The sequence below is a fragment of the Chiloscyllium plagiosum genome, chromosome 40 (genome assembly GCF_004010195.1).
Source record: "Chiloscyllium plagiosum isolate BGI_BamShark_2017 chromosome 40, ASM401019v2, whole genome shotgun sequence".
NCBI classification, from domain to species: Eukaryota; Metazoa; Chordata; class Chondrichthyes; order Orectolobiformes; family Hemiscylliidae; genus Chiloscyllium; species Chiloscyllium plagiosum.
The window spans coordinates 26,210,591-26,221,530 of NC_057749.1; the positions used below are offsets into that span (position 1 = coordinate 26,210,591).

The window sequence follows — 10,940 nt, forward strand, 5'->3', positions numbered from 1 at the left end:
GACCCTCCGACAGTGCCCACTCCCTCAGCACTGACCCTCCGACAGTGCCCACTCCCTCAGCACTGACCCTCCGACAGTGCCCACTCCCTCAGCACTGACCCTCCGACAGTGCCTCACTCCCTCAGCACTGCACTCAGGTTCAGTTCTGAGCGTTTCCGCCTTCGGACGGAAGAGACTGAGACGCGGACAGTGCCGGTCACTGTGCATTTGTGTACGGCTGGTAGGAGCCCCTCCCCCATAACAATGCGAAGGCCTCACCTCGGGCAGACAGGCGATTCCCGCCGCCAACTCCGGCAGTTTAACCGCCGCCACGCTCCCACTAACCGCCAGCAGCACGCGCCGCATGGCGACCCCGGGGTATTCCATCAGCACAGAATGATCACTGGTGGGAAACTGACGTGATCACCACACCCACCCCATCGTCCCCTTCTTCTTTTAAGTTAGACAAGTAGTAATACAGGCAATAGCAGCGTCCTAGTTCAGTAAGATGGATTTCCTTAAGTAAATGGATATTGTTGTCCCCCCGCACTTGGTATCACCTTCAACTTTACACCCTTGGCCTTTTGGGAAATTGAGTTTGTACCCTCCCCGTGTGAACTGCACTACCCGGCATTCCTTGCGCAACACCAGGCGCATGCGACATTCCCTACCGCACTGTCATGTGGTAGAGTCGCCAATCGCCATTCCTCACCCCGCCTCCTTTGCAAAGGTGGCATAAAGACAGGGCAAGTGGGGTGAGGGAGTAAGCGGTGATTGCTAATGTCCCTCCCAATCTGACCGTGTCCAAATACTACTTCCTTAACTGGTCGTCGCCTCTCAACGTGAAGGAACAACCACCGGCAATGGCGCCTGGATTATCCCGACGTGCAATGCGCTCCGTGAAAGCCCTCTATTATAATCGCCAGGTTGCTATCCTAATGTGGAAGCTTGATTTGGTTTGCGAACATCAGGGTATTAATGCGTGCAGAGCACAGCAAAGAACAATAGTAAATTTTTGGCTTCAACTAAGGTTTAAAAGAGTCAATACACTTCAGTTTATCCAGCATTAGATGTTAATTAATCCCTGCCCAATCGAATAAATTGGAAGGTTAGCTCAAATACCATAATTATCCTTTAAAGATTAAAAAGGCAGCCAGACATGCTGAGAAAACTTCAATGCAGCCTCAACGAATGAAATATTCATTTGTGTATGCTCTGCTTTCTGTATAAATTGGCAATGGAAATTTTTTGGGGGGAGGGTTCCCCTTAAGTATTTACAGATTGTTGCCTTGTAATGTAGAGGAATGTAATAAATATAACTTGAAGCCTGGAAGAAAAAAACCCTCAGATTATTCAGGCTGTGTGTAATGAGAGATAAATACACAAGGAGTCATTGAAAGGATTTGGTCATCTACAGAATACTACTTTTTACTTGGGCCACAAGCACAATAGCTCACAAAAACCAACTTGCATTTACAAAGCACCTTCACTGAAGAAGGAGGAAATCATCAAGAGGTGATGTCACTTCCTCTTGTGATGCTATTTCTTGTTCTTTTTCTCAGAGGGTGGTAGATGGGGTCCAAGTCAATCTGTTCTTTGGTAGAGTTCCGGTTGCAATGCCATGCTTCTAGAAATTGTGTGTGTCTCTGTTTGGTTTGTCCTCGAGTGGTCCTCACCTACCACCCCACCAATCTCCATGTACAGCGCATCATCCGCCGTCATTTCCGCCACCTCCAAACGGACCCCACCACCAAGGATATATTTCCGTCCCCTATCAGCATTCTATAAAGACCACTCCCTCCGTGACTCCCTCGTCAGATCCACACCCCCCACCAACCCAACCTCCACCCGCGGCACCTTCCCCTGCAACCGCAGGAGGTGCAAGACTTGCGCCACCTTCCCCTGCAACCGCAGGAGGTGCAAGACTTGCGCCACCTTCCCCTGCAACCGCAGGAGGTGCAAGACTTGCGCCACCTTCCCCTGCAACCGCAGGAGGTGCAAGACTTGCGCCACCTTCCCCTGCAACCGCAGGAGGTGCAAGACTTGCGCCACCTTCCCCTGCAACCGCAGGAGGTGCAAGACTTGCGCCACCTTCCCCTGCAACCGCAGGAGGTGCAAGACTTGCGCCACCTTCCCCTGCAACCGCAGGAGGTGCAAGACTTGCGCCACCTTCCCCTGCAACCGCAGGAGGTAAACTTTCCTCATTCCTGAAGAAGGGCTTATGCCCGAAACGTCGATTCTCCTGTTCCCTGGATGCTGCCTGACCTGCTGCGCTTTTCCAGCAACACATTTTCAGCTCTGATCTCCAGCATCTGCAGACCTCACTTTCTCCTCATAATTTACAAAATACCTTGCAAGAACTGTAACAAGCACTATGTTGGATTAACAGGCGGAAACTAGCCAAAGGATACGTGAACATCAACTAGCCACAAAAAGACATGACTCACTATCACCAGTATCCTTACATACAGATGAGGAAAGTCACCGCTTTGATTGAGACAACACATGCATCCTAAGACAAACCAAACAGAGAGTCGCACGAGAATTACTTCAAGCATGGCATTCCAACCAGAAGTCTATCAACAAACACATCTATTACCCTCTGAGAAATAGAACAGGAAATGACATCACCAACCCAAGGAAACCTAAACACATAAATAGAAAGTAGGACGTAACACCAGTACTTTACCAGTGGCACATTGATGATGTTACCTAGTATGGTGACAAAACGTCTGAAAATGAACTTCCAGCTTAGTGAGCAAACTTACATCCAGAACATATTTGATACTTTGTTTAGAATAAAATAGAGGATTAGATTGAAGCTGCAAGGTTTGTTTTCTTAGAAACAAGTGAAGAAGACACAACTTAGAAATATGTGCACTTCCATCAGAGAGTATTAATTCAATGGTAAACTACTTTATAACATTTGTGCATTTCACAGAGTGGTCTTTTGTCCCAGTAACAAGCTTGGCTGATGTAATTAAAGCTACAAAATACTTAATTTTATGAAGAGCTTCCATCTCAGTGAGGTAGCTTCAAGTCAATCCACATCCAGTTCTGCAGAAGGATCTCTAAATGTTAACTCCGTTTTCTTTTCATTGATGCTACAGGACCTGCTGTTGTCTGACAATTATACACTATGAATGCATGTTTTTGTTGTTTATCAAACAAAACTTGATACTAAGCCACACTCTATAATGAGGTGAACTGAATAAAGGTTAGGCCAAATAGATCGGGTATAAGGAGTGTTTATGATATAGAGAGGGGCTGGGAGAAATTCTCGAACCACAAACAAGAGAGAGATTGAAATTGGACACTCCCAAGTAGTCAGACTTAGAGGAGAACTTGGGGGGGGGGGGGGGGGGTTCAGAGATAGATAGGTGGGCAAGACCAGGGAGAATTTTGAAAATATGGCTGATCAGGAACCAAGATAGACCAGTGAGAACAAGAGTGACAGATGAACAGGACTTGGTGCATGTTAGATTTAGATGAATTTTAGGTGAACTTAAGTTTATGGGTCGTGATTTTGGGAGGATGTTCACAAGACAATTGGACTCATCAGGTTTCAAGTCTCTGACCACAATCATATGTCATCCTTGAAACTGCATGACCAACTCTGACAAGCAAGTCAAGCAATAGCCCAGCCCTGATACCACCAGCATTAAATTACAATGCAAAGTGTCAATGTCAAGAGCTTCCACTGACTTTAATGACCAGGTTCAATGGCCAACATGAACTTGTAAAATAGATCTTCATGTGGGTCCTCACCATTCTCCCAGTTTCAGTTGATAGTGTCAGGAGAAGGGAAAGGGAATTTGAAGGTGGGGGTTAAATTAGAAATAAAGAATATCAGGCAGTTTTAAAAAATACAGAGGATTAAAATTGCTTTCCAGTGCTAGTTTTATTTAATCTATCTGACATTGGAGACAAACATTTCCTCATCGTTGTGAAATCTTCCAACACAACACACTCACCTGTAGCAGATCTACAAAACCTTCTGATTTCATTCTGGCTCTCTCTGATTTTAAGACTCCCATTGCCAACTTGGGTTGGTCCTATTCCTGGAAGGGTTACCACAAGTCCTACTTCTATTCTATTCTGTTCTAATGAGGATGGGGTTGGTTGGAACAGAATAGACTGGAATAGAAGAGAATAGAAATCTATTGTCACATATCCTTTTAAAAGAAAAAGGTTTCATAAGTCACCCCACGTCAATGCCTACATCAACAAAAGAAGTCATACATAATATAAAAAAAATTAAGACAAGAATCATCACAGTTCAGGTAATGGCTCCTGGGCTCGGGGAAAACTGATTTAGGAATGATGGAATATCCTGATAACCTAGCCAGGATGAGACCGCCATGCTGGGCTACTGGGCCAAAAGCCTCCATCAAAGAAGATCACCATGCCAGGTCGAGATTGTGACTCCTGTACGAGTACATCTACCGGGCTGCTGGTAAAGATGGATCCTGAAAACACAGACAACCTTCACGTGCGAAAGAGACATCCACACTGGGACAAGACCATTGCAGCTAGAGACTGCCACACCTAGAAGTTGCCTTCTCCTCCTTCAGGCACCCGGGCCTAGCTGTGGACCTGGAGTCTTGGCCTAGCCTTCGAGACTAGGCTGGGAGAGTCAGCTTGGGACCTCGCTCGCTGGGGGAACCTGGGGTGAGGTGGAGCCGGGTCCTGCCTGTCCCAGCACTACCGCTGCCGCCACTGCCACTGGAGGCCCAAAGCAAAGGAAAAACAGAAAACAAAAACAAAAAGGGGTAAAACAAACAGAGAAAGAAAACGGAAAGGAGCAGACAAACCCCACCCCCTCTTAAATGGCTGCTGTCTGACACTCAAAACTTTCCCATAACTAATATGGGAAATATAGAGGAGCACCATCTATATTAAAAAGTTTATTTTTAATTCATTCACAGGTTGTGGGCATTGTTGATTAGATCAACATTTATTATCCATCTCTAATTTCAGTTGAGAAGGGTAGTTGAGAACCAACCACGTTATTGTGGGTCAGGAGTCATGTTTAGGCCAGACGGGGTAAAGAGGGCAGTTTCTTTCCCCAGAGAGTATGAGTAAACTGGATAGGTTTTTCCTGACAGTCATCAGTCTCTTAATTCTAGATTTCCATTGAATTCAAATCCCACATCTACCACATTGGGATTTGAACACAGGTACCCAGAAGATTACCTGGGCTTCTGGATTAATAGTCCAGCAATAATACTACCTCTCTTGATTGTAGTCTGTTAAACAGTTCAGAAACATAAACAAGGAACCAGGTTAGACTTATGTTTAAACATAGCAATTTTAATGGATGCATGTGGGCCTTAAAAATAGATAAGACATATGAGGCTGGAAAAGAGATTACTCTCCTGGAGTTTAAAAACTCACTTCCAGAGATGCTAAGAACTTATGTGGATAAACATAAAGTTCAAGAAATAATAGGAGCGACAAAGATGTCAAATGAACATGCATTGGGGCATAAGGCAAAATTTAGTTTCAGACAGGAGGGATAGAAATCGGGAGAAGGGGAGATCCTTCACGACAAAACAAAAAAAAATCATCTCAGAAATAGTTTACTACAGGGGGAAAAAAAGAAGTCCAATGGGGTGAAAGGAGGTGAGAGGCCTCAGGTGTTTCCATTGTGGTAAGGTCACAGTGCTGGTCATTGAAGAAAGGCACTTTGGGAAAAGGTGTGGTAAAAGAGGCTAAACCAGTGGGATTAGTGAAAGTAGTAAAGGAAACCCGAAGAAAAATCAAGGGGAGCTGCAGGAATGTGCACAGCCTAGGCAGCAACTGGGTATTGAATTCATGCCTGATCTCAAAAAATACTTCACTTTAGTGGGCAAAGTTTACTCAGGAAGAACAGGGGGAGAAGGGAAAGAGGTTTTAATCTTAAGAGATATGGGTTCTGGTCAGTCTCTAATAGTAAGAGATGAACGTATTTGCTCTCTTTCTGACAATGCCAACCGAGAGTGTGATAATTTGTGGAATAGATTATCAGAAACTTCGCATTCCTCTGTGTGAGATCAGGTTGGAGAGCCAAATCGTGACTGGGGAATTAACAGTGGGAATGTTTTTTTTTCGATGCTTACTTTTGTGTCACTGCTATGGCAGTATTTGCTGTTAATCCTTAATTAACCTTGAGATAGCAGTTGAGTCATCACATTGCTGTGGGTCTGGAGTCATGCATAGGCCAGAACAAGTAAGTATGGCAGACTTATTGCATACAGTTCTGGTCACCACATTATGGGAAGGATGTGGAAGCTTTGGAGAGGGTTCAGAGGAGATTTACTAGGATGTTGCCTGGTATGGAGGGAGGTTTATATGAGGAAAGGCTGAGGGACTTGAAGCTGTTTTCGTTAGAAGTAAGTTGAAAGGTAACTTAATTGAGACATACAAGATAATCAGAGGGTTAGATAGGGTGGACTGTAAGAGCCCTTTTTCTCTGATGGTGATGGCTAGCATGAGGGGACAAAGCTTTAAATTGAGGGGTGATAGATATAGGACAGATGTCAGAGGTAGTTCCTTTACTCAGAGAGTAGTAGGGGCGTGGAACGCATTGCCTGCAACAGTAATAGACTCACCAACTTTAAGGGCATTTAAATGGTCATTGGATAAACATATGGATAAAAATGGAACAGTGTAGGATAGATAGGCTTCAGATTGGTTGCACAGGTCGGCGCAACATCGAGGGCTGAAGGGCCTGTATCATGCTGTAATGTTCTATGTTCTATTTCTTTTCCCAAAGTACATCAATGAAACAGACAGCTTTGTACAACATTCAATGACAGTTTTACAGTCACCATTACCATATTGAAATTATAATAATGCTGAGAGAACATTAAACCCATGCCCCCAGAGCATCATGTGGGTCTCTACATTTTCTCATCCAGTGACTATGCTACCATCCTTTCCTAAGTTAGGTCAAAAGCTTGGTCAAGTAATCTCTGCAAGGAGGGAAGTCGGATAAAGGTGCATAGAAATTTTAGCAGGGATTTCCAGAGTTCATGGGCTAAACAGTTGAAGACAGGGCCAACAATGGTGGAATGACTAAGATTGGAAATGTCATAACGAGAGAAACACAGATATCTCAGAGGGTTATGAATGTGGAAGAGACTAAAAAGAAAGGTAGGGAGTGAGGCTGTGAGGGGATTTGAAGACGAGCATGAGGAATGCGTTGTCAAGATGTTTACTAACTCGGAGTTAATTGCAGTCAAGTAGCACAGAGATCCTAGAGAAACAGAGACTTGTGTGAGCCGGGAGATGAGGAATAAAGATTTGGATGGCATCAAGTTTCCGGATGGTATAATGTAAGTCCCATGACTACATTGAAATGGTCCAATCCAGAACAAGCAAAGATGTGGATGAACATTTTAATCATAAATGAGCTAAGGCAGGGATGGAGTTGGGTAAAGCTATGGAAGTGAAATTAGACAGTTTTAACATTTGTGTGTGAAGTAGGGCTTCTGAGCTGTACAGCAGTTATGGAGGTAAAATGATTCTTGAGCGCTAAGTTTACAAGGTGCAAAAAGTGCAAAGCAACTTTATTGCAGACTGGTGAGTCATACTGTGTGTTAGTAAACAATGCCATAAACATCACCTGAGGACATCCTGAACGATGATTGGTGCTTAGCATCCTCTTTGGTCCTGCTAATCTGTTCTGGGCAGACACACAGTGCTCATGTTATTTTACCACTGAAAGTCATGGAAGCTAACCCTAACCCTGTCTCCAAGGCTGATCTTTATGTGGAGGATTTCTCTCCCTCAGTGACAGGGGGGAATGAATGTTCTGTGGAGCCATTTAGTTGTGACACTGACTTCCTCTATTTCTTAATTAATGATGATTATCCTGCAGTGTTGTTTTGATGTCCTTAATTGCAGTTCTTCTTTCTAGTATCAGTACTGTTGGAGGCGGTGCTATGGTTGTAATACAATTATAATGGTATAGATACTGCTTGAAACTCTGAATTGCTGGAAAAGTCTTTTGGAGTGATGAGTATAAGATTGTGCAAATAGAGGCTGCTTGAAGCATTGATCCAAAGAATCCCAGTACTTTGTTTGCTAAGTAATCTGCTACAGGCCAGGTTAGCAGTTTTACTTAAATCTGTGAGAATGCCACATTCTCACTTGTGTGCAGCACTGCTTCCAACATGAGCAGAAAACACATTCAGTTTCAAACTGGATTTTCACAAACCACTCATGTCATATTTACCTGAAGTGTATCCTAGTTACAAACGCTGTGAAGGTTGACGCAATGGAAGAAGTTGCTGGGGTCTCAGCAAGGGACTCAAAATTTAATGGAGATGTGCGAGGAATGTTTCTTTTGCGCCATGTGATGATAGTATGGTTTTAAGAGGTGTATTTTGTCCTGGCTTTTTTTTATGAAGAGGCTGAGACATAGATGTACAATCCGAACCAGAGGACACAGCTTAAAAATACGGGTAGACCATTTAGGACAGAGATGAGGAGAAACTATTGTTAAAAATCACACAACACCAGGTTATAGTCCAACAGGTTTATTTGGAAGCACTAGCTTTTGGAGCGCTGCTCCTTCATCAGATGTTTGATCAGGCGAGCACTCCGAAAGCTCGTGCTTCCAAATAAACCTGTTGGACTATAACTTGGTGTTGTGTGATTTTTAACTTTGTCCACCCCAGTCCAACACCGGCATCTCCAAATCATGACAAAGATGATGAGTGGTCTGTTCCCAACCTATAAAGTAAACAGCTCGTGAGCCCTCGGGTTTATTTTTTAAAGTTGTAACAATAGAAGGAACATGAAGGAGTGAGTCAGGCTCCCACAGAACCAAGAGTTTAGTTTAACTTTCAGTAGCTGTTAGGGTTTGGAAGCTGCTATAAATCTCTTCCTGCTCCAGCAAAATGCCTGAGTTCTTTCTCTTGAACCTTCCTCCTGGACTGGAGAATTACATGTGAGACAATCTATTTTATTGAATTTGCCTTTTGCCAAGACTGTGTTTATGGGATGTTACTATATTAGAACAGTTGCTGTTTTGTGGTTAAATCATCTATTATTTTATTAAGTTTTCCAATAGAGTTGTTACTCCAATTCTTCTTTCTTTTGTTTGTATTTTAACTAAAATTAAAAACACAGTGTTGACACAGATTACAAGTGGGGACATCATCCACTATGCATGCAGCAGGTATTCATGTGACTCGGCCAGCATTGTCTATTTCACACGCTGCAGGCAAGGATGCCCTGAGGCATGGTACATTGGCAAGACCGAGCAGAGGCTACAGCAATGGATTAATGGATACCACACAACAATCATCAGCCAGTTGTGTTTCCTCCCAGTCGGGGAACACTTCAGCAGTCCGGGACATTCGGCCTCGGACCTTCGGGTGACCATCCTCCAAGGCGGACTTCAGGATTGGCAACAACACAAAGTGGCTGAGCAGAGGCTGATAGCCAAGTTCGATACCCATGAGGATGGCCTCAACTGGAACTTGGGTTCATGTCACACTACAGGTGAAACCACTGGATTACACACTTTCACACATGTGCACACAAGTGCACACTCACTCTTACAGACCCATACACAAGCTCTCTCACATGCTGACACAGACACACCCCCCACACTCACACCCATACACACACCCTCTCACAGAATTAAACCCCTTTACACTCTTGCACTTGCACATACACATACACACTCTCTCACAGACACACATCCCCCTCACAAACACATACCCACATGCACGCAAACATTTTAGTTTGTGGGGGTGAATTTGTACTTGTAGAATTACATTTTATTTTGCTCAAAAACTGCATGAATCCATACTGCAAAATTCTGTAAATCCATTTTTTTAGAAATAGAATTGATCTGAACATTAGGGCACAGACAGACAGACTTTAACCTTACACCTTCAATGCATTATCTGAGCTGACTTGGCACTTATTGTCAAAGTTTTTTTGAGAATGTAACTTTAAAAATTGTTCTGGGATTTACATAAGAAAGAACTGAAACCAACTTGGTCATTCCAAAAGATGAGAGACTTTACAAACAATCCAGGTGTTTTTTGTATCATTTCAGTTGCATCACACTGTAAATCTTTGCTATAAATTGTGTGGTACGATCTTATACTCCACAATCACCTGATGAAGGAGCAGCGCTCCGAAAGCTAGTGCTTCCAAATAAACTGTAACCTCGTGTTGTGTGATTTTTAACTTTATAAGAAGAAAATTTGTTTTGCTTTCAACCAGATAGTTTGACCAATGGATTTGTATCCGGAACACAACACCTTACAGCTACCTTTTAAAATAAGGAAAAGTTGGGGTCTAGACAATCTTAACACATTTCGAGGCAGTTTGGTCTGGTCCATAACAACAGAAAGTGATAGGTGACTGGAATGTGCTGCCAGGGAAGTGGTAGAAGCAGGTAATTAGCAATGATAAATAAGCATTTAGACAAATGCATGAACAGGCAGGGAATAGTGGGAGATGGATCATGTGCAGGCAGATGGAATTAGTTTAGAATGGCATCATGGTCCCCACACACATGACAGGCTGAAGGGCTTAATCTTGTGCTGCACCGTTCTTGGTGCTATGTTCTCTTTTACTTTGCATTACGTTTGAGTGCAGTTTGAACTGATTTGGAAATGAACCACAAGTTACAAAATCTTATCAAAGGTAGCTTATCCCCATAACATAGAGTCATAGAGATGTAAGCATGGAAACAGACCCTTCGGTCCAAGCCATCCATGCCGACCAGATATCCCAACCCAATCTAGTTCCACCTACCAGCACCCGGCCTGTATCCTTTCAAACCCTTCCTATTCATATACCCATCCAAATGCCTCTTAAATGTTGCAATTGTACCAGCCTCCACCACATCCTCTGGCAGCTCATTCCATACACGTACCACCCTCTATGTGAAAAAGGTGCCCCTTAGGTCTCTTTTACATCTTTCCCCTCTCACCCTAAACCTATGCCCT

The 10,940-nt window shown here is 43.6% G+C and overlaps 1 protein-coding gene across 1 annotated transcript in view; it reads right to left on the reverse strand.

Moving 5' to 3' along the window:
- The window catches only part of ppcdc (phosphopantothenoylcysteine decarboxylase), an 80,218-nt gene extending 79,674 nt beyond the window's left edge, over window positions 1-544 (reverse strand). The window contains exon 1 of the mRNA XM_043680630.1: window positions 259-544. Coding sequence (XP_043536565.1) covers window positions 259-366 — 108 coding nt within the window. The 5' untranslated portion in view covers window positions 367-544. The remainder of the gene's footprint in view (window positions 1-258) is intronic.
- Between the last annotated feature and the right edge of the window lie 10,396 nt (window positions 545-10,940).